Below are 25,108 nucleotides of genomic sequence, written 5' to 3'. Positions count from 1 at the left end.
GTGAATAATTCAAATACATTCCTCTTTGCACAATGGTTGGCGCTCGTTAATTAGCATAACAGTGTAGGAGCTTTCCCTGTGATCCATTTCATCGCATGCCTAGGACTTGCAACAGCATGCCGTCCTAGTCTTTCTATCCCACCATAACGTAAGAAAAGAATTAGGGTTCTTAAAGCGACGCTGGAAGATTACCGGTGGCACATTTCAATGCTAATATATACAACCTAGTTTGTACTCGGAGATACAAAATTCTGGGTTGGTTGTGGGAATAGTTACAAGAAAAAAGGCCAAGTGCAAGATATCAAAGAATCTTGCCATTACTGCAGATGGAGAACCTTGCCACTATCAGAGAAGGATTGTCTGCAGCCACGACCATCGTCAAAGAACGATTGTCTGCAGCCATGAGCAGGACGGAGAACATGTTTGACCGTCTGAGAGTCCGCAGGATAGATTTCCTCCTCTGCACTAAATGCTTTGGATACGGAGACGATCCCCAATTGCGATATATCGAAAGCACGTATGAATTTGGGAGTATCATTGGAGCAGGACAAACGGGAAAAGTGCGCAGATGCATTTGCAGGAGCACGGGACAAGAAGTGGCCTGTAAGACAATGCGGGACACCCAGAATGGACATGCTGAGTTAATAATACTCCATGCCTTGAACTCTGGCGGGGGCCATCCCGGAATCTTGAAGTTTTTAGATGGTATATGGACGGAGTCAAGGCATCCGCTTAGGGTCAAGTATATACACGTAGTTACGGAGCTCTGCAATGGTGGAGATCTCAGTCACAAGGTAAAATCAGGCGAACTTCTTCCTGTGGTAATGATCGCCAGAATAATCAAATATCTCGTGGAATCTCTCAAGTTCTGCCATGGGAGAGGGGTTATTCACCGAGACGTAAAGATTTCAAGCATCCTTATATCAAATGATGTAGAACATAATTCATGGACCACGAAACTAGGAAATTTTGATCGAGCAATTCATGTCGAGCCAGGTAGGGTTATTGACAAGGGAAAAAAAACATTGATCGAATTATTCTCTGTGACAATCTTTTCATTGCTACGAACATAAACTCTTCTTTTATTAATCTTGATTGTTTTAATTCACAGATCAGTATAATGTGTATGGTAACGTGGGAACCGTGGGATATTCTGCACCAGAAATGCGAAGCGGGAGTGGGTACCGATATGAGGTTGATATATGGAGTGCTGGAGTAGTATTATATTTTCTTCTGTGTGGCAGGTTACCTTTCAACCAGGCCGAGAATGAGAGCACCACGTATGAAAAAATACTAGTGCAGGATACAATGCCAGATTTTACGCTCGGTCGATGGAGCTCTATATGTGACTCTGCAAAGGATCTTGTTCTTGGAATGTTACAGAAGAGACATTGGAACCGGTTGTCCTGCGATCAAATCCTAAGTACGTTACACCTCATGAATATTTTGCATTTTTTCAGTTATAATATTATCTTAGGGTTTGGGAATATTATAAAAATTGATTGATTCCATTCTTATTTGTGAAATTTCCGCAAATTAATTTGAACTAATCGAAACATCTCAAACTAATCAAATTAAGTTCAACTAATCGAAACATCTAAAACTAATTAAAAATATGTGGATGCAGGTCATCCTTGGATTTTGAGCAATACAGAGGTGGTCGTTTCTGCATCTACTACATCACGGATGATGGCTTCAGAGAAAACTTCTACTTCCAAGATCGATACAACAGAGGCTACAGCTTCGGCGAGCATTAATGAGGAGTTGGGTTATTCCAAACCCCCAAGCAATGCAGAGCGCGGTTCTGCCTCCATCCCTCTGCGTCGAACTTCGCACCTGACTGCGGAGATGAAGGGTAAGGGTAAATTATATTAAAAATTGCAGAAGGGCCATACGCTGAAGCAGTCTGCTCTGTGTCATTGAATTCAATCAGAGTATTATGATGTCTTTCAGAGTATTATGATGTCTTATACTACGCACTATATGAATTTTGGAGTTCCAGCCTTCATTTCGGATTTCACTTCACGCCGTTATAACAGATCGTGAGATCTTCACACTGTTATGATAGATCGTGAGACCTTCACGATGATGATTACTGTAAACTTCCAGCTCAATTAATTAATTTGTTTTGACAATACAGTTATTTGGATAATTTGTTTTAAATAGTTGTTTGATGATTATAATGAAAATGCTTTGCTAAATTCAACGTTGATTTATTACATGTATGAACTGAAATAAATCTGGTCTCTAAATCAAATCAGATCTTGAAAATATAAATATATTTATATCTATATCTATACTGGGTATTCTAAAAGAATAGCAAAATTGGTATTGCTTAACCTTTAAAGTTATTGATTAGAGAAAACCATAAACTCTGCGAAGTACTGACTCGATTAAAATGATTAAAATGATTCTGGGATAGCTTTAACAAATATTTTGGTTGTTGCCATAGCTTTTTAAATCCAATTTCTAGGTCATAGTTTCACATTGCAGGGATTTTAAGGGTATCTTTTTGAATTCAGATTTTCAAACCACAAACGCAAAAGAAATTGAATATAATTATTGATTTTTTTTTTTTTTTTCGCGAATATTTTTGGATTCTGCTTATGATGTTCTTGATGATTCCGACGGCGACCACTAAATGTAGCGGAATGAATACAACGCTAGAACTTGAAATGCAAAGTGCCACCCCACCATGACTTCACAGGTTGGGTACTATTTAAAGGGATCACTTTCCTATGCATGGAGATCATGGCTGCCCACTATGAATTACGCATGGGCACCACTCCTTACCGGTTGAATTTGGTGGTGACATGGGAACCAGGCAATGCCTACAATAATTGTAAGTAGTGCAGTGAAGGGGCTATGAATGTGGGAAGGGTTTTCAATCTCGGTGGAGTTTTTAAGGTTCACATTTTTTTGTTAAAATAAATGAGTTCTTCAAAAATCGTTTTGAATTGTTTGTGAATAGTTAATGGAAAAGATTAAGAGATTTTTTGTTTGGTTAATTTTTAAAATAGATTATTTGTGAATACAGTTAAATTTAATTTTTATTAAAGAAAAAAAGTTTTGTTTTTTTAAATTATAATTTTATTTGTTTATGTGTGACTCAAAATTGTTTGTAAGTAGAACTTGTTATATTTAAAATTATTTTCTAAAATCTTGAAAAATATAATCCCAAAGATAATAATTATCAAGTAAACAAAAGTTACGAGTCATCAATTATAACTTAAACAATTTTATAAATCATCAACTATAATATTGTGAGAAATAAAAATTGCAAATTAAAGCCAGGACTATTTTATCGAAATCTTAATTCCTCATTGATATATTCTACTAATTGCAAAACAGAGTAGGAACAATCTTGTTGAAAATTTAATTGGCTTGTAAATGGGCAAGAAAAACGTATGCTTGAGAGTTCGTCAATATCTTAAAAACGACCCAAAAAAAAAAAAAACTTGAAGTAGGGGATTTTATGCATTGGGTCGAGGTTTTCAACGCCACGTTTAGGCTCTTCGCTTTCTATCAATCTATCTGAAGATTGGTTAAAGGCTGGAGTTTGGTAGGGGGCAAAGAGCTTAGTTTTTGGGGTTTTCAACATCTTTTTCTGTCAGCTCCACCGAGGCTATGGGTTCTTTTCCTTCTGCTCTTTTTGGTTTCATTTTGTCATCATTTCATATTAATAGCACATTAAGGCAAAATTGTTGATATATGTTTCATAATGTTTCTTACTATATATGTCTATCAGCTATTTGTCATATTTGTCATATCTGTTTTTTCAACAGTGGTCACCTATGTCAAGGAGATCTTCTTTCTGTTTATCACAAAACATGATGTATATATTGACTTCATATAATATATTGCTTTTCTTTCTGAAAAAAAATGTAATTGATAATTCATTCATGGATACCAAATTTCAATTAATTATTCATCCACCCAATAGAGTTGTGATATGTATACTTTCCTTTGGTTAGTTTGAGTAATGCCAATGAAACTTTTAGGTCTAAAGCGTGTATATTAACTAAATATATGTTTAGTGAGAATACTCAAAATAGTTTTAATAATTTTATTAAAAATAAAATTACAATATTTTAGTAGAAAGATAAAATAAGTGTTCCCAATGGTTTTAAATCATTTCAATGAGTAATGTTACAAACAAAATCTTAAAATCAATCAAAAGAGCACTTATGGATTTTTTTTTATAAATGCTATGCTATGAATAACACTTAATTCCTTTAAGTTTACATCTTTTACTTCTTCTTTTCTTTTTGTGATTTCTTCAATTAATTTAAATTATTTGATTTATTTAATTTGAACTCATATTATATTATATGTACATAGTATTAATATGCATAATTTCAATACTTAAATGTAAGTGATTTTGATGAATATTAACAACTTTAAATAATAAATTAAGTATTAATGGTTAAATTTAAATTTAATAAATTTAATATAATCTTAATATTGTTTAATATTTTAGGTTTTTTTTTAAACTTTTATTTTTTAATATAAATTTTATAATACTTTTCAATAATATAATTATATTCAACTTTAATCACATAATTAACCATAGTTTATAATTTTTTCGCTCCTAGGAATATAAATTCTAATATTATAAATTATAAATATAATATTAAACATCCATATTATAAGCCTAATATTAAAAAGCCTTAATATTATAAACTTAATATTGAACCTCATTTTTGTAATGTAACAGTGCAATGTGGAATAAATTGCAAAATAATGTAACATTACGACAATAATTGCTATATTGAAACACTGTTTGCCACAATGCAATGATGGATATATATTTTTTACCATTCCAATATTATAGTATTAAACCCTAATATAAAAACATAATATTATAAAACCCAATATGATAAACTCTATGATTAATATTATAAACCCTAAAATTAAACCCCATTATTATAAATTATAAAGCCAATATTAAACCCTAATATTGTAATACCAATATTTAAAACTCTAATATTATGAACCTCAATTTTGTAATGTTGCAATACAACGTTGAATAAATTGCAATGTAGTGTAACAGTATGGTAATCATTATGAGATTGATTGTCACATTGAGACAATGTTATTGCAATGTGACATTGGATAGATTTTTGTGTTATTGTAATGTCATAATATTAACCCCTAACATTATAAAACCCAATATAATAAATCCTAAGATTATTATTATAAACCCTAAGATTATAAACCCTACATTTAATATATTAAACCTTAAGATTATAAACCCAAAGATTAATATTATAAAGCTAAGGGACTAATACACCCAAGGGAGTATTAATATTATAAACCGAAGAGATTAATAAGCCCAAGGGATTAATATTATAAACCCTTGGGATTAATATTATAAACCCAAGGGATTATTAATATTATAAATCCAAGGGATTAATATTATAAACCCCTCGAATTGATATTATAAAATGAAGAGATTAATAAACGCGAAGGATTATTAAAATTATGAACCAAAGGGAAGAGATTAATATTCAAAAACCCAATGGATTAATATTATAAATCCTAAGATTAATATTAAACCATAGGAATATAAACCCTGAAAATATTATTATAAACACTAGCATTAAATCCCACTATTATAAATTATAATCCCAATATTAAATCCTAATATTGTAGTCCCAATATTAAAAACCATAATATTAAAACTCAATTTTGTAATGTCGCAATACGACATTGAATAATTGCAATGTAGTACAACTTTGCAACAACGATTATCAAATTGATTGTTGCATTGAGACAGTGTTATCACAATTCAATGTTAGATAAATTTGTGTACCATTCCAATTTCACAATTTTAAACAATAATATACAACCCTAAGATTATTATTATAAACACTATATTAAACCCTAGGATTATAAACCTTTGAATTAATATTATAAGGTTGACTATTAGTGACTATGATTCCCATGTTTACTATAGTTGACCATGTTAATAATAGTGAATCATAGTTGACATGTGTTAATTTATAGAGTAATTTACAGTTAAAAATTTATAAATATGCAAACTAATATATTATTAACATGTCATTAATGTTAACCCCAAGTTTTAAACCCAATTTCGCAATGTCCCAATGCGATTTTGAATAAATCATAATCTAATTTAACATTGTGATGATGAGGACTAAATTGATTGTCACATTCTAACAACGTTTATCATAATGTAGCCCCAAGGGTTAGCTCAATCGGTCAAGTCGAGGCCTCGCCAATGGGAGGTCACAGGGTCGAAACCCAAAAGCTCTTGGGGTTAGGTCTGTGGTGACCGAGGGGTGGACCCCCTTCGGGTGGGGTCCACCCCGATTTCTCAAACTTGGAGTAGCGGATCAACTGACCAGGGTCCGTGAACCAGCTGGAAAAAAAAAACGTTTATCATAATGCGATATTGGATAGATTTTTGTACCATTCCAATGTCGTAATATTAAACCCTAACATCATAAAACTCAATACAATAACTCATAAGATGATTATTATAACTCCTAACAATTTTTTTTTTTGGTAGGTAAGCACCTACGGGGGATTTGAACCAGTGACCTATCGCAAGGAGCAAGGAGTGCCTTAACCGTGCACCCATTCACCATCAATCCAAAGCCCCGTGGGCCATTATAACTCCTAAGATTATAAACTATTAGTTTAATATATTAAATCCTAGGATCATAAACCCTAAGACTAATAATATAAACCTTGGGATTAATATTAAACCCTAGGATTATAAATCCTTGGATTAATATCATAAACCCTAGGATTATAAATCTTTGGATTAATATCATAAACCCTAGGATTAATATTATAAACCCCAAGGTTAATATATTAAACCCTAACTTTAATATATTAAATACTAAGATTACTACGATAAACTCTAAGATTAAAATTATAAACCTTGACATTAATATATTAAACCCTATGATTATAAACCATTGGGTTAATACTATAAACCCTAGGATTAATATTCAACCCCTATTAATGTTGAGTATGTATTACCATGGTTGAACGTGAGTGATCACAGTTGATGAAGGTCAACCATGCTAAATAGAATCAACTACAATTGACAATGGTTGATCATAGATTGATTATAAACCCTAAGTTTAATATATTAAATCCTGATATTACTATTATAAACCCTAAGATTATCAATCATATGATCAATATATTAATATTATAAAACCCAATAAAATAAACCTTAAGATTGGTATATTAATCCCTAAGTTAAATATATTAAAACTTGGATTAATATTATAAACCCTAGGATAAATACTAAACCCTCAAACTTTCAAATAAATAATGGATAAGTTTTGAAAAAAAATATTCCGTGAAAACTCAAGTTGGCATTCTATGGTTCACCATGGTAATCATGTTGACTATTGTTGACTATGATGCCCATATATACTATAGTTGACCATGTCAACAATATATAATATGTGTTATTATATAGATTAATTTATTTCTAAAACTTTATAAATGTGTATATTAATATATTATTAATGTGTCATTGATATTGTATTAAAGTTTTATTAATATTACTTAAATAATTTAATAATTTTATATTAATGTGCTAACAATATTATATATATCTTTAATATTTATTATATCATAATTAAATATATCAAATAATAATACATTAATTATGCATTAAGTAATTAAGTAACTAATATTCTATTGATAAATAAATAAATTATAATATAATATATATATATATATATATATATATATATATATATATATATATATATATATATATATATCAGAGGAACCCAACACTGTGCTTACTAGTAGACATGTGGGGGTCTACGACCTGATCTCCTCTCCATAGACCGAGTCATAACCGGGGGATGAACCTTGAATCTCTCAATTTTCATAGATTTCACATTACTTCGATCACCAATTGAGTTGCCCCCATGTGACAATATTTTTTTTTTGTCGATCAAAGGGCTTCTATTATATTATCATGAAAATTCATATTACAAAATGTGTCTCAACGGCTCCCCCTGCTTCACTCTAACCAAATTTGTTAGATAGGAGAGACAGAGTATGCAAAGAATGTTTCCATTGTGCCTTTATTTTTGACGCGTTGAATAGACATACAAGCTAAGGAGAAAACAAAAATAGCATACAACTTGTGAGAATCATATCATGAGTTGAGGAGCGTGTGAAAGAGGAACTGCAAATAGACCGGATCTCTCATGCATATGGAAATCAATGTGCTCAACTCTTGTGTGCAAATAATGCACGTGATCATTAGTATGACACTGGTTTCGACAAATGTTAGGCAGCTGCTCCAGAATCACATTATGACTGAATTGGATGTCATTCATAAATACCGCTAGCTCATTCCTATCCTCATATCTATGCTCCTTGAAGATATCCAGGCTATACTGGATTCCTCACAACTGCTCATCTATTTATTCCAAGGTGATCGACACATCCACGTGTCTCGTGGAGTGGCCTTGGTCCTAAGCTACCTCCCCCTTGCACTCCACATTCGCAGAGTCTATAGTTGATGAATTGTGGCTACTTGCACGATTCGTTGCTTTCCCCTGCTGACCACCGCCTCTATGAATTTGACCTCTTTACCGAGGCATAATTATACTCACGCTAATTTCCCAAACTTGAAACCCAAAAATTACAGCAACCTCCACCGAGGCACCACCCACAAGAACCTAAACAAGAGACCCACAAACGAAACGAAGAGGAGGTGATACCAACTCTACAACATGACAGAGCCCACAATACTCAAGGGTGCTCACAAACTTTCGCGACCACACGCTTCTCTCATAGCCAACAAAGAGGATTAAGGAATGTGAATTACTTGCCCACCCCACCCAAAAAGCCTTTACACACTCCACATAAAAGCCGAACACAGATCGATGTGAAATGGACTTAGCCATGAGATAGAAAACATAGAGGTCCAAGTCCAATGGAGGGTTGGACTTAAGACGCCATAGACTCTCAAATAATAGAAAGGAAACAGACCTCCGAGAAACAGGGAAGTCCCCACTCGAGAGCCATTGGGCACCCGATCTCCACCACAACTTTAAAAGACCACATAAAGACTCTTCAACATGCATGACCCACAGGGTTGGGCACCACTTGTGAACCTAGTTCCGCGAGCCCAGAAAATCACTCAATTGCAACCAAAACTTCAACACCGCTAGAATAAAAACCACATAACAAGACCACAACCAGATAGAAATGGTTACCTAGAAGCCACATAATGCCAGTCCATATAGGGGTCTACATCATTGACACGAGTCGTTGATTCCACTCATTAACCCAAGCCTGAGAAGAAGGATATATGAGCAATTTAGGTGTGCTCCGAGGGTCCTAGATGAATGCTCAGCTGAATGCTTTAGAACCATCCTAAAAACAAATATTTAACATTATGGTTCACATATCCCTAATATCATTTCATTAATATTTGAATAAATAACATTAATCAAGAACCCATCCTTGCACTCTTTCAATTCCTAAAAAACTTTAGTAAGATTAATTTCAAATAATTTTATTTAAACCTCAGTTAGCATTAAAATTTAAGAACATCCTTAGCAATATATCTTAAAAAAAAAAAAATAGTAATATTTAGAATACTTAATTAGTTTCATTATTATATTACATATTTTAATTTCTTGCAACATTTAAAACATTAATATTAATACATAGTAAATTTAACGTTAATAATCTTAAAGTCAACAAAATTGATTAATACAAAAACTTTTGTTGGGGACAAATAACATTATAACATTTGAAACATTATACTATTATAATATCACATCATATCATATTAAAATAATAACATTAATTATTAATTAATGTCATACAAAATAACTCATACTAAAACATTCTAAAACATTCTAGTTAATAACATTATAATATTATAATGTTACATTATAATATTTGAAAATTAACATTAAATCTATATATATATATATATATATATATATATATATATATATAATATAATATAATATAATGTTACATTATAATATTTGAATAATTAACATTAAATCTAAATCTATATATATATATATATATATTTATATTCATCAATAAAAGTATAAAAAACATTAAAAAAACAAAAATAAAAATAAAAATTTAAATATTTAATTAATTAAACTAAATTTATTTCCTAACATTATCAAACATGTCGACTCCATACATTACCTTCCCAACCTCTCTTCTATTTATTGACCCATCATTATCTGTCTTTTTCACACATATGATCGATGATGAATCACAAAGGTTGGTTTAAAAGGTCGATACAATAAAACATGAATGTGATGACTCCGAAAAACATCACTATACTACATAAAGGTCTATCGATGCACTTCACAAAATGTTCAACTTCTAGGGCGAGCTCGCATGGCCACCCATAATCGACCTCACCACCCTACACCCACTGCTCATCTCCTAATTCTCATCAACCTTCCCAAAACGTATGTGAACCATTATAACTTCAACCACCGCCTCTAGAAAGTTCTGAGTTCGAAAATCACATACAATAATACCCTTTATAATGAGGAGCATGCTCGCCAGAAAAAAGGCCCGAGGTACTTTCACCCATAAAATTATAAACAATATTAATAATATATTAAATATTAATAAAATAAAACCAAAATCAATTTAATCCAGGTTATTTTCAAAGTTTCAAATTACACCAATAAAATTTAAAATGTTAACAAATCCCTATAAAATTAAACCAAAAACGTAGTCGTGTTACACTAAACGTACCCCAAATCCTCTCTCAAGAACCACATTTTTCTTCGGTTCGCCAATATATATGAAAGGGCAATGGTGAAACACAGGTCGAAGACACTCCACAAGGTTATTGATAATCCTTCCATTTTAAACCAAGATATTTGATAAGACACATTACCATTTCAATTTAATTTCTTAATTAATCCATGAGTTATGATGTGCTTCCCCACTACTTTATCTTTGTGCCCTTGACCAGTGTGCCTTTGGTGACAAGACACTTATGTTGCTCTCACATTCGATTATGATAAAAATATTATTATTACTGCTATTGACTTTCTGTCTTTTCACTAAATAGTGAAGTTGCAATATTAAAATTTTTGAATTTCTTGGATAAAAGGCATAAGTGGCTGCAGTGAATCCAACCATCCTTTTCCATTGCCACCTTCTACATATTTCGAATTTTAAATTTATCTTTGAAAATATTCGTTTATCAAGAGTGATCACTTCACAAACTTATATATGTAAAATAATTCAACTTTAAGTTGAACCTTACTGTTCTCTCTAGCGATTTTTTTTTGAAGCAGACATATTTTTATTAATCACAATGGTGCAATGATTAGCTGCTATTGCAAATTAAAGTTCATTCCAGCGATCTCCATTTATTTGTGGCAGAGAATTGACACAGGAGTAAATAGACGATTAATCTACCCAAAATGGCTCAAATGGCGCTCTAGGGATGTGTACTCAATGTCGGGATAGAGAAGAGAAGCCTCCAATTGGTTGGATTGATTTAGGTCAAAGTTGGCGAGCTCACCCCTGTAAAATATATGGTAAAATATCGTCATCTCCACTTTATTCTATACACTCGTTGATCCATCCGCTCAAACACACATTTCATCATCTCATTGAGTTTTATGACAGATTTTTCCTTATGAAGCAACCAATTTCAGTCATTTACTTGGATGACCTTCCATTGGTCCTAACCAGTCGTCTGAGACGGGTATCTTGTGCAAAACCTTTTCGCACAGTTTCTCCCAAATATCCACTACCTCCCTCTGAGATAAAATGTTTTTAGGTGGGCATATATATACAGTCTTATTCACCGTTATTGGGGTCGTCCACAGTTTTCAGTGCATATGTTGTGGCATCATACTCGTACACCCAAATAACTGTGATGGTAACATAACATGTTTCAATCGGAAAATTGTATTCAGAGAACTAGGTGTGGTGAGATGTGCATTGTGAATGTGATAGTACGCCAATAGGTCATAAGTATGCAAAAATAACCATCAATAGCATGCCATCTTCTTGAATAAAAGAGCATTGAAATTTGTTTATTCAATATTTTTTTAATCAAAATTCATTAACTTTCAAATTTGTAAGTCTAATTCATTTTTTTGGCAGACCGGGTATTTGATGAGATTTATGGATTACCTTGGCATCCGTACCGGGTTCGGTGAATTCATTTATTGGTTGCTCCAATGATAACGTTCCACAAATTAAAAGACATGTCAGTTTAATTATTTAAAACTTAAACCTAATGACATCAATTTCAAAACTAGAAACCTAGGTACTAGGTCCACTCGGCCTGAGAGATGGAAGCATGGTATGACATCAAATCGTAACAGTACTCACGGCAGCATGGACGCATGGTTGAAATTATGGACTGAAATGCATCGATATAGGTTGAAACAAATGAAATGACACCGAACGAATGACAACAAAGGAGAATGAAAAGGACACCAATAAAATCAAATCGATTCAATTACCTCAACCACCCCGTTATGAGCTTTTCATGATTTATGTTGCACAAGATTTATCAATTAAATAAAAATGATTATTAAATCAAATGTAATATTCAAGATGAAATTTGTTGGAAATATATTGCACAAGATTTATCAATTAAATAAAAATGATTATTAAATCAAATGTAATATTCAAGATGAAATTTGTTGGAAATATAGAGGAGCTAAACACAAATTTCACACACAAAACACATTAGCTGCGACTTTATTATTGATCACATAAAATTTGATTCGACTTACAATGAAACCGGTGAATGGTATTTAACATTTTTCAACTAGCGCCTAAAATAACTTGATATACAACCACACACTACATCATATTATGACTTAACTCGACTTCACTCAACGCTCAGCTAATTGACTCTTTAATTTTAGTTAACTCTTCATGAGGAAGTAATTACAATTTCTAACACCCCCCCTTAATTACCACTGTATGACTCAACATAACTCAAACATGAATTAACTTGACTTAACACGACTTTACTATGTTTATTATGCTTACAATATAAATTGACTCAATTATCACTCAAACATGCTGCATTTTCTTTTTTTCTGCTTCCAGATTCTATATCCTTGAAACTACTTCATTCTTAGTTGCAATTTCTTGTTGTATTTTTCTTTGACTTGTCTTGAATTTGATCTAATTCTGACTTCTACAACTTCCTCTTCAAAGATTTATTCAACTATGGATTGCTACCATAACTCTTCATCTTCAAATTGTCTTCTTTCCTCTGCTTTTTGTGCTTCATATTCGTGACTTTCTTTCTCCCATATTTTTTGGTAGCATAATATTATCTCTTCTTGACTCCATTGCTTAAAAATTGTTTCAATGTTTTCATCTTTGTCTTTAGAAACATCCATTTCTTTTCCTGCGTCTTGTTGTTCATATTCTCTCTTCGCTGGATTTCTATCATGTTTACCGGCACACTCAAAATCAATGTTAAAAATATCTCATTTATGCTCTTAAGTGAGAGCTTTCTCCTCTTCCTTCTCTGCCTTCTTTTCCACTACATCGAGGTTATCTTCCATTTTATGTTGTGAGTGGATATTTTCATCAAAAACTGTTGAATCACTTCATTTCCATCTTCTTTGAAATCATAAGCTATTGCTAACATGTTGTCTTTTGCGTGGATTTTAGACACAAGTAGGCTTCTCTCACCAAATAACAACATGTCAATAAGATATTTTCGTTGCATCATGTGAAACCACTCATCCCCAGTTAATGGTTTTTCATCAAATTTAACATCAACAATTCCAATTGTTGGATCCACCAAACCTCTTGCTATTCTATTGATAGCTTTATCTATTCCAAACTCACTTGTTGTTTGTTCACACACTTCTTAATGAGCAGTTCCAACTGCTTCATATCTTGTTGTTACAATGATAGCTTCAACCTTCAGTTCTTCATCAAACATGGCGCTTACCATATTGTCACAATCAATCTCTGTTTCAAAAAAGAAACCACACATAGCATCAAAATAATGTTCATCCACACTAAGGTGGGATATCCGAGCATGCATGTGCTCATTGTCAATTTGATTGACAATTTCAACTTCACCAAATCCATCAGTTGCGGCTAGATTCACCAATTCACATCTCACTTTGCATTCATCATTCACATGTGTCTTATCACAGTGAGATTCACCATCATCTCCACCATCAACATTACAGTGGAGTCCTTGATCATTTATACGTTCTTGCTCTGTTTCACACACAGAGGCTTCAACTTCTCTCTTTGCAATATTTTTTGCATCTTTTTTATCCATATGCATGTATGCATAATGGGTTTCAATTTTATGATCTTGAGAACTATCATCCACTTTTGAGTGAGATTCTCCAAGCTCTGTAATTATCTCAGAGTCTTGCTTATCTACTCTCAGATCTGCGCTCACTCAACAAACTGTGACACATCTTGCTACTACATGTCACTCTCCCTTGCACCAAATTCTGCTTCCAAAATCTTCCACACTTCCTTGAAAGATGTAGCTTTTGCTGCCTTGCATAGAATTATTTCACCCATTACTTATTGAATAAAACTCAAAACCAAGTCATATAAACCCAAAACATTGTCATGCTTCATAAAACACCAATTTTCTTTTACAAATAAACTAAATTTTGCAAAATCCTAAACCCTCTTTTAAAAAAACCACTTTGAAAAGCTCCCAAAAATCACTTCAAACCAAAATCCTTTATAAACGTCTCCTTAAAAACATATACACCTTTTCCAACCTAAATTTTATAAATTTCTTCCACAAAATACATATTTGAAACACGATATCTTTTTAACATACCAAATGAAACACTTTAGTAGCTCCAAAATACACACCTTTAATAACCTTTTATTTATGGTCTTTGGAATTACCCTCTTATGAATAGCTTTCGAATAGTAATAAAAAAATATAATTGCCCCACGTGGTCACTCTTTCGAAGCGTGTTCCACCACCGTTGACTTGTTTTTTCCTTTGAAAACAACTTTTTCCGTGCTTTTTCTTTAATGTCATTTTTTTTTTGCTCTTTCATCGGTCTCTATGTGTGCTGATCGTTCAAGCTTCACGGCACGGCAGCGTAGGTGTTCGTACACAAAGCGCTGAAAATAACCATTTTGCTAAAAAGGACTATTTTGTTAATGGATCATAAATTTACGGGCTTGTATATGTTTAATTTTAGATTTTGGTAGGTTAATTATTCAACGGTGGGTACATACAGTCTCATGCATTTATAGCCCATGGACACGCTGGTTATTTGTTGTCCTCAACAAATACTTCTTGTTAGTAGACTGGTCACGACCCTCTTCTATCTTTTGGCTCTTCGTGTGGCATCTAGGCTTGCGACCCCTCTCTCTTTAGAAAAAAATTGACCAGTTATGGGGTAGTTCTCAACGATGACTCTTTTATTACTTGTGGTTCTGCAAGCTGCGGCTACAAAATTTTTGGTCCTTTAGATCATCTTGCTTTCATACCAAATTGTTGGAAAGACAGAGGAACCAAAACATAAATTCACACACAAAACATATTAGGTGTGGTTTTTCTATTAATCGCACAAAACTTGATTCAACTTACAATGAACCAGGTGAAGAGTATTTAACATTTTCCAACTAGCGACTGGCCTAAAATAACTTGACATGCAACCACACACTAAACTCGACTCAACTCAATGCTTAGTTAACTTACTCTTTAATTTTAACCAACTCTTCATGTGAAAGTAATTACAATTTCTAACAATAACTAAATAAAATCATTGTGGTAAAAAAAAAATATGAAAAAAAATAAAAATAAAAATAAAAAATTCCTTTGGATTAAAATCCTCTCTAATCATTTCAAAAATAATTAAAAATCTGCAAACCCACATCCACCGTGAGATGAAATAAATATCCTATCAACATAAAAATGCATATTAATTATATAATATTTAATTTAATTTAATAATATTTTTGTGTTTCATTTTCATAAAAGAATTAGCAACTTCATTCTTACTTTGGGTAGCATGAATTCCTAGTTGAGTCTCATCATTCTACTCTCGCACCATGTTACAATATCTTTATTCTTTGTTTGAGTTATTAAGTGCGTAGGATTATCTATTTCAACTCAACTCAAGGTAGATGTAAGCTTGCATAATTTTATTTTATTTTTAAATGAACGTAGAATATTGGATTTGAAAGGAATATATTTTTAAATTTGTAAGGTTGTCGATAGGTGGAAGTGGAAGAGCCACCAGTGACATCATTGAGTGAAAATGATAAAACTGACATTCTTTTTTTTTCAGAAGGAAAAAATCGGCATATTATATATTGAGAAAGATATATTATCGATTACATTGTGGATCATATGCATTGGAAACGCATATGTATTTAATAACTGATAGTATAACAGAATGTGCCTGATACATAGACTGCACATGGGGCGACATGGAGCATATGCTTGGAGACGCATATGTATTTGGTAACTGATAGTATAATTCCACCCCATTAGTAACTAATTCAATGGAAACGCATGGTAAGCTATAATGTCCTAATTTTGAAATGGCTTGCAGTTTCAGGGATAGGATGGCTCTGTTCTCATAGACTCCACACACAACAATACTGCAGAGAAGTATAGTCTAACTAATAATCCAAGTCTTCAGGCATTTGATGTGATTGATGCAGCAAAATCGAAATTAGAGAAGGTATGCCTAAACATTGTTTTTGTGCAGATAACCTTGCATTTGTTGCTAGAGAGTGCGCAAACATGGTAATTATATTCCTCTGCTCACAGAATACCTAGAAACTCACCGTAATGCAATATTGAAAAGCCCCCAATCTTTTCATAAATTGGCAGGCATTTGCAAATGGATATGATCCTTGTATTCGATCATAGATGTATTTTAGTGACGTGAGTTCATGTATGTGGCATCTGCTCTCCATGAATACTTATTGCAGGTCATTGAATTTGATTTCTTAATTATAATTTTTTTCTATGAACATTGGTAGGAATTCGAATTTTAAATTATATTTTTTTTGCCGTTTCATTGAACCTGCAATGCTCCAAATATCTGCTCCGTATGTTTAATAATGAAACAGTTGAATGGGGTCTAAATGTTAGCTGTGAGACATTAAAGTTAATGGTCAGATGGGCAATATAGATTGTGAGCGTACGAATCTCATAATAGATGTTATAAAAAATTGTATGAATCCAGAAACCTAACCAAGCTTTTAATAAACCAAATATATTCAAAATAAAAAACTCTTTAGAGTATTGTTTTAACATACGAATCTCATTTTGTTTGCGTATGTATCGTTTTACAGTTCAATCATCACACGTGGAAGGACAAGGAAAATTTCTAGTGCAATCAATGGAAGGACGACCTGTATCCACGCCTTTCAGCCTGTACATTCATAGGGGCAGAGGACTAGAACTCACCGGAGTCGTACCTTTATTTCAAAGTCATCTTCATTGATTTCAATTCATCAGATTCGAGCACACGACCTGCTGTTGAAACTTACACAAAACAATATACATATTCAAATATTTTATTAAATAATAAATATAATTTACTTGCATATTTCAATGCCATTTCGTATTAAATGCAACGCTTATAATCAATGATGAGAGTTCTCACATGCTCCTTGCAGGAGAATCCTATTTATTATTGCACCCTGACATGCAAGGTGAATAGTGGGTGCCTTGTATTTATTTTTCCCTCAAAGTTGACTTTGGCATGTTAGCAGCAAAGCACCCACTATTCCCCTTGCATGTCAGAGTGCATTAACTTTACTATGGAGGTGGAAATAGGAGTTTCCCCCCTTAATTGGTGTAGGAAGTCTGGAGAAATCATATAAATTTATTAACTTATAATATAATTTTATAATAAAATTATGTTTATTTGCAAAATGAATTAACATTAATTCTTAAAATAATTAATATTAGTTTGATTTTATAGCCATATTCAGAAGTTGTTTTTAAGTAATAAAATATATTTTTTAGTTTTTTAAATAACAAAATATATAAATATATATATATAATGCCATGCAACCTTTATATTAAATGATGAGAATTCTAATTGCCCCTTAATTGGCGTAGTAAGTCCGTGGAAAAATCGTATAAATTTATTAACCTATAATATAATTTTATCATAAATATGTTTATTTGTAAAACGAATTAACATCACATCTTTTGGTATTTAAAATAATTTATTTTATTTTATTATATTATATATAATAGAAATTATACACTTCATATATTTTTATTATATATATTTAAAATATTTTATTATATATATTTTTATATACATTTTATTATTAATAAATTGATTTTATTTAAAATAATTAATTATATTTTAGTTATTTCTAAAATTAATCTTTATATTTTATTAATGGAGAAACTACAAATTTTATATTTTAATTTTTAAAAATTTCATTATATACTTTTTTAATATTTAATTATATATTATTGATTTTATTACATATCTTTTAATATTAATATTTTGATTTTATTTAAAATTATTAATTTGATTTTATATATTATTAAAATTAATATTTATGTTTCATCAATGGTTTTTAGTTACATATATAGATTTATTGTTCTTACATTCTCGCAAGTGGTTGACTACCCACATGACATTATCCCATGTCACAAGAGAAGAACTAAATGACCTCTACAAGTTAGTTTGCCTTTTAGGGCAAAGGATTTTATCCTAAACTCGTCTTGCTTTCTTTTCCTTTACAGTTTTCTTTTATTTTATCTGTGAACGTTTATCCTATTGACAGTAAATATTGGTTGGCATTATTATTGATAATTTCATACTTTTCTGTCTAGGAAGTCCCATGGAAAATCTTGTACGCAAAACTCATAAAAGAATCCTCTCGTCGTCGCTTAGGTTTCGACTCTATAATCCAAGTGTCGCGAGATTCTTACTGCCCTTTTAAATTTATCTCTTCAGGTCTACTAAACAACGTTAAAGCCTAGATCATGTTATGATAATTTTCGAAGTTATATTTTTTATTTTCTCTGTTTTGTTTCCAAGAATGAAACCCTTGGGATTTCTTCCCACTGTTATAAATCTTAGTTAAGTGGGTTATGGCCTACCCAATGCCCTTGTGACTCTATGTAAGAGTACTAGAATATCAACATTTATCTCCATCTGTTACTTTGTTTCGAGTATGCTATATTCATCCTCTTCCAGTTCAATGGCATATTTCTCGAGCCATTAATCTAGAGCCCTCTTTCTTTTCCTCCTCATTTTCTTTAGAGTGAAAAGTGGCCCAAAAATGAGGAATTTATTCCTTTTTGCTATTTCCCTTCTTTGGGATATAGCTTACTTTCTTAACTATTTTCTAACTGAAGGGAGACTAACACTCCAAGTAGGCCTTATCATAAACATAAAAAATAATTGTTATTAACATTACAAAAAAATTTATTTATTTTTCCTTTTTGGACATGTGATATCTATAATTACATTCAAATATTTTCCAATTAATAAGAAACATATAATTCTTATAATTTAAATTTGTCCAAAATCATTGTCAATCACAACTTTAAGTGTGGAGTTCTAGAATCACATCACCTAAGACATTACATCTCTTCTATTGTTGTATTGGGGGACTCTCTATTAATCATTCAACACCTCCACTCATGATATATCCCTAAGAACAATGTGCTTTCTATCCTTCATAAAATATCCAGGATCCTATAATCATTCTCATATAAGTCATATCACCAGATTCTCATCCGTTAGAATAAGGAAGCTAACAAACAAACTAATATAGCTTGTCAACTAAAAGAAGGGAAACTCATAATCAATGGAAATTTCAATTGGAATCATATCCCATTATGAAGGAAAATTACCAAAATTACTTCACCATAACCAAGTGAAATTTGAAAAGAGAGAAGGGTCATAGCTAAATCTTAGGAAATATCATTTCTCAAGCGTTAAGAAGAAGGAAGAACTTGCTCCTCTTGGTCAACAAAGATGGCCACATATCTCCTATAATCACCACTCCCTGAAAACGTGTGAATCCATCCAACTGTTGTTCATCGTGTGCTGCATCCTTCAAAGTGACAACTGCCTCATCCACAGACATGAAGTGAAGTCATAAGAAAGTTGGTTAAGAATTTAATTTAAGTTATTCACACTATCATCACACAAAATCATACTCATCAGAATGAACATTGCTAGTCACATACTCTAGTTTTCAAACGTTAATGGCTATTTGGGGAGGATGGGAATTTATGAATTCTATGTAGTCACTCATGCAAGTTGAGCTCATGTTCATGGGGGCTTCACTCAAGGAACCTATGGCATATCACGTGCATTCATGGCATACTAAACAATACCCCTAACTACATATTGGAAAATACCTCTAAAAATGACATTATTTAACTCCCTACCAATACAAACTCAATACACCTTGCCAATTTAAAAAACCCCTACTTTCACTAGATATTGTAGGTATCCATTTTTTCATTAAATTTTTGTATACCCCTTTATAGTTTTTCATTAACTTTAAGCTCCATTTTTTAATACCTACCAATATAAAAACCCTTTACCCCTTACATATCCCGTAATATATTATGTCATTATTTCCTCAATAAATATCCCCCAATATGAACCCACGTGCTATGGTATTTCTCCCTTAGTTAAGCCCTCATGCTCATGTCGAGGCTGCGAAATTTGTCGAGTGAATTCAAATGTGGTGGTCAGTGGGGTGGCCAAGGCAAAATTGGGAAGTCACCAAAGGATGGCCCAGAACCTCTCTCATTTGTGAGTCATGCTTCCTATGGTTTATTTAATCTCTATGAAAATCATGACAATCCTCTTCTTACAGGTGTTGTTTTGAGTGTAATTCATGTGATACAGTGGAAAATAAAAGCGTAAAATTTCATCCTTCTTCATAAGGTAACACTTCTAGTGGTGTAGGTAGACCCAATCGCAACTTTCCAACAGTATCACTCATGGTCTCTATGTTCAAGCATGCTCAGTGGATTACAATTAGTTCAAAAGCAGACATTGTGCATTGGTTTTCTAGTTGGTTCTTCACCCTACACATCTCCCCAATGGTATTCGGGTTATTTTCTCACTTGCACATTATACTCTGGCACTTCTTAGAGTCCAACCTCCCAAGGGGTCTGGACAAGTATCATCTCACCAATGGCTAAAAATTGTGATCTTTGTCCACACCCTCCTTTGGATTGGTAAGTGGAAGACTCTGATATGTGTCAACAAATCCTCACTCTGATATAAACAATGTAGAATCAACAGGTCGAAATTCAATGCATGGAGGATGAGCTGGATGGGTTGCACCTTCAACTCCATGACCTCTAAGCTCAAAGGAACAATGGAGACCCAAGAAGTACAACAATTATTGTCGTGATAGCCCTATATACCAAATGTCAATTCATCTCACTTAATAAGAAATAACAGATCCATATAAATGTATTTTGATAATGGCCAATTTTATAGAGTCTATAGTAATAGAAGTTTAAATTTTGGTGCTTGGAGTGAGTGTAGCAAAAGCATTCTAAACCATTCAAGATAATTCTCCCCTTCTTCTTAGAAGTTCTAGTAATCTTGAACAATATGTAAATTTCTTATATAGTTCACTATATAAAAGCACAAACTTAATATCAAATCTTTTCTTATTTAAAAAAAAATAATCTAAAATTATAAGGATTAATATTATTTTTAATTAATATAATATTAAGTTTATACGAATTTTATTATTTAAGAATAAAAATATTAATATTTATTCATTATTAATATTAGAACTAATAGTCTCCTTAATACACTAATATTGTATTTTTTTTCATCACATTAATAATATTGTTTTTGGAATTAAAACCCCCTCACTCTCTCTTTTTCTAATATTAATATTAATATTAATATTAATATTTACTTTATATTAAGCATAAAATTAATATTAATATTGACGGTATATTAACACTAATTAATGGTAATAATTTCATTTATTTTGGAATAATAATATTTTATTATTCTTATTATTTTAACTTTTATTAGTTATATTAAAATATTAATATTTTTATATCTTATTTTATTTATTATTATTATTATTATAATACTATTAATAATATGTTATTAATAATTATTATAATATCTTATTAATAAAAATAATGATATTTTCTTTATTTTTTCTTTTTTCTAATGTGTATCTCTTGGTACTACAATTATATATTAAGGTGAGGTATTTTTTCTTCTTCACGTGTGTGTATATATATAGAGGTGAGGTCTCTTTTCTTCTTCACATTTATTTTTTATTCATGTTTTTGATGATGGGTGAAGTGTTTTGAAACATTGGGGATTTCAATGCTTTGTAAGGCAATTTTCTCCACAAATTACTTTCTCATAATTTGAAATATTATTAAAAGATTAACAATATACAATATTTAAATATACACATTTAATTTTCTTTAAATATTCAATTTTAATATTTAATAGAGAAAATATATTTATAATAATAATAAATTAATAATGATGATGAACGTCGAATATAACCAACATAATACTAATAGAATTAAAGTTTAAGATTATTTAATAAGGCTATTAATATATTTAGTAAGTTTTGTTGATAATATTTATTAATAAGGTTTATTAACATTGTTAACGTTGTTATTAACTTTATAATATTTTTTAAACCTTAATGTATTCATAATAATATATTAAAAAATATACATTAATAAATGTATATATATGTTAATAAATTAACAATGCATTTATAATAACATATTTATCTACATATTGTCATATTAAGATTTAATAGGTTAATGTATATATTAATAGATATCAATGATGATTTACTTCGTCAACCACAATCAACATGTACATTGTGATCACTCATTATTAACAAGAGGAATTATGTTATAGCATGCTCATAGTTAGCAATGTTATAATAGTCAATGATGGTTGACAATAGTCAACCATATTCAATCTTAGTCAACCATACCCAAAGTTTAAAAGGATTTAATAATAATAATAATAATAATAATAATAATTTTTATCTTTTTTCACTAGTGCATACATATTCAACCATGGTAAAGCTATCTCAACTATAGTCAACCATGGTCACCATGGCCACCCATGGTTTGCATGGTTAACCATAATGAACATTGTAAACCATATTTATTTATAATTAAACATTGACAACCATAGTCATCAATGTTCACTCATAGTCAACCATAGTTACTGTAGATAACCCTGTTCCAAAATTGACATTGCAATTTGATAACTATTGTTGACCATAGACAAAGTTGTTTAAAATTAACATCGTAATATCAGAAATAAATAGTAACACCACAATGTATGAAACAAATATGTGTCAACCGTTATGTAAATAGATATCGTCAAAAGGTTATGAACTGGGTGGCCATGCTCACCATGGCCACCCATGGTTCACATGGTAAACCATATTGAAAATTCTTAACCATATTCATTTATAATTCAACATTGGCATCACCAATGTTCACTCATAGTCTACCATATTTAACCATAGACAACCATGTTCAAAAATTGACATTGCAATGTGTTAACCATTGTTGACCATAAAAAAAATGTTAAAAAATTAACATTATAATATCAAAAATAAATATTAACATCACAACGTATGAAACAAAAATGTGTCAATATTTATTTAAATAGAAGTAGTTAAAAGGTCATGAACTAGATAACATTAAAGAAATAAAACAACTTCTAATCCAGAAAAAGAACAAAGGACAAAGGTTAGGTGCATAACCATGCTTTGTTTTACAAACCATAATAACTATGGGAATTAATTTTAATAATGTTCCCAATATGAAAAACAATGTCACACTGCAACAAACAATAAACAATGTCACAATGTGACAAAAAATAAACAATGTTGTAATGTGACGAACAATAAATAACGTCACAATGTGATGAACACTAAACAATGTCATAATGTGAAAATTAACAAAATACATCACAATGTGATGACATTGAAATGTGATAAGAAAAAACAAAATTTAAAAGTTAAAAAAAACAAATGGCACTGCAATATGATGAAAACCAAATGATAACACAATTTCACAAATAATAAATATTGTCACAATTTGAACTAGGTTTACTCGGTTTACTAGGTTCACTAGGTTGATTTATGTCTATTATGTCATCCCAAATTTGCCAGGTGAACCATAGTCCACCATGGTCAACCATAGTCCACTATGGTCAACCATAATTAACTAGGTTAACCTAGGTTTACAAGATTTTGTATACACTCATAACATATTAATTATACATTAACACATCACCTATGGTTGGCTATGGTTAACATGACCATCAAAGTCAACCATAGCCACCATGGGCATTAAGTTTAATATTATTCCCAACATGAAAAACAAGAAACAACGTTACAATGTTATGAATAATAAACAACATCATACTGTGACGAAAGACAAACAAAGCTGTAATGTGATGAACCTTAAACAACGTCAAAATTGGACAAAATAGTGACATCTCAATGTGGTAAAGAAGAAACAATGTTGTAATTTGATAAACAAGGAATGAATTCATAATATGATGAATAACTAAGAATGTTATGGTGTGATGAATAATACAAAACACTGCTATGTGATGAGAACAAACAATGTTGTAATATGACAAACAAGAAATGACATTGCAACATGATGAACAACACAAAAATGTCATAATGTGATAATCAACAAACCATGTCACAATGTGACAACATTGAAATGGACAAACAACAAACATTTCAAACTTAAGTACAAAAGAATAAAAGACATCACAATATGAGGAACAACAAATGACATTGCAATTTTGAAAATAATAAACATCGTCACAATCTAGATTAGGTTTACCAAGTTTACCTAGTTGACCTACGTTTATTAGGTCAACCATAGTTAACCATGGTCAACTAGGTTAACCTAGGTTTACAATGTTTACTATACATTGATATAATATTAACAATGCATTAATCTATACACATGTAACCTATGGTTGACTTTGGTCGGTTATAGTTAATATGGCCAACCATAGTCAACATGACTATCAAAGTCAATCATAGTCAACATGGGTGCCATGGAAAACTGTAGTCACCACAGGAATTAAATTTTATA

The 25,108-nt window shown here is 31.3% G+C and overlaps 1 protein-coding gene across 1 annotated transcript in view; it reads left to right on the top strand.

Moving 5' to 3' along the window:
* Positions 1 to 326: 326 nt before the first annotated feature.
* Positions 327 to 25,108, top strand: part of LOC149179926 (uncharacterized) — a 29,392-nt gene continuing 4,610 nt past the window's right edge. The window contains exons 1-3 of the mRNA XM_089413694.1: positions 327 to 996; positions 1,112 to 1,423; positions 1,628 to 1,861. Coding sequence (XP_089269820.1) covers positions 327 to 996; positions 1,112 to 1,423; positions 1,628 to 1,861 — 1,216 coding nt within the window. The remainder of the gene's footprint in view (positions 997 to 1,111; positions 1,424 to 1,627; positions 1,862 to 25,108) is intronic.

Source organism: Pinus tabuliformis, chromosome 3_2 (assembly GCF_031772625.1).
Source record: "Pinus tabuliformis cultivar Carrire ecotype Pingquan chromosome 3_2, CPIR1, whole genome shotgun sequence".
NCBI lineage: Eukaryota > Viridiplantae > Streptophyta > Pinopsida > Pinales > Pinaceae > Pinus > Pinus tabuliformis.
Note: the sequence above shows the minus strand (reverse complement) of the source record. Positions and strands in the feature narration are given on the sequence as shown.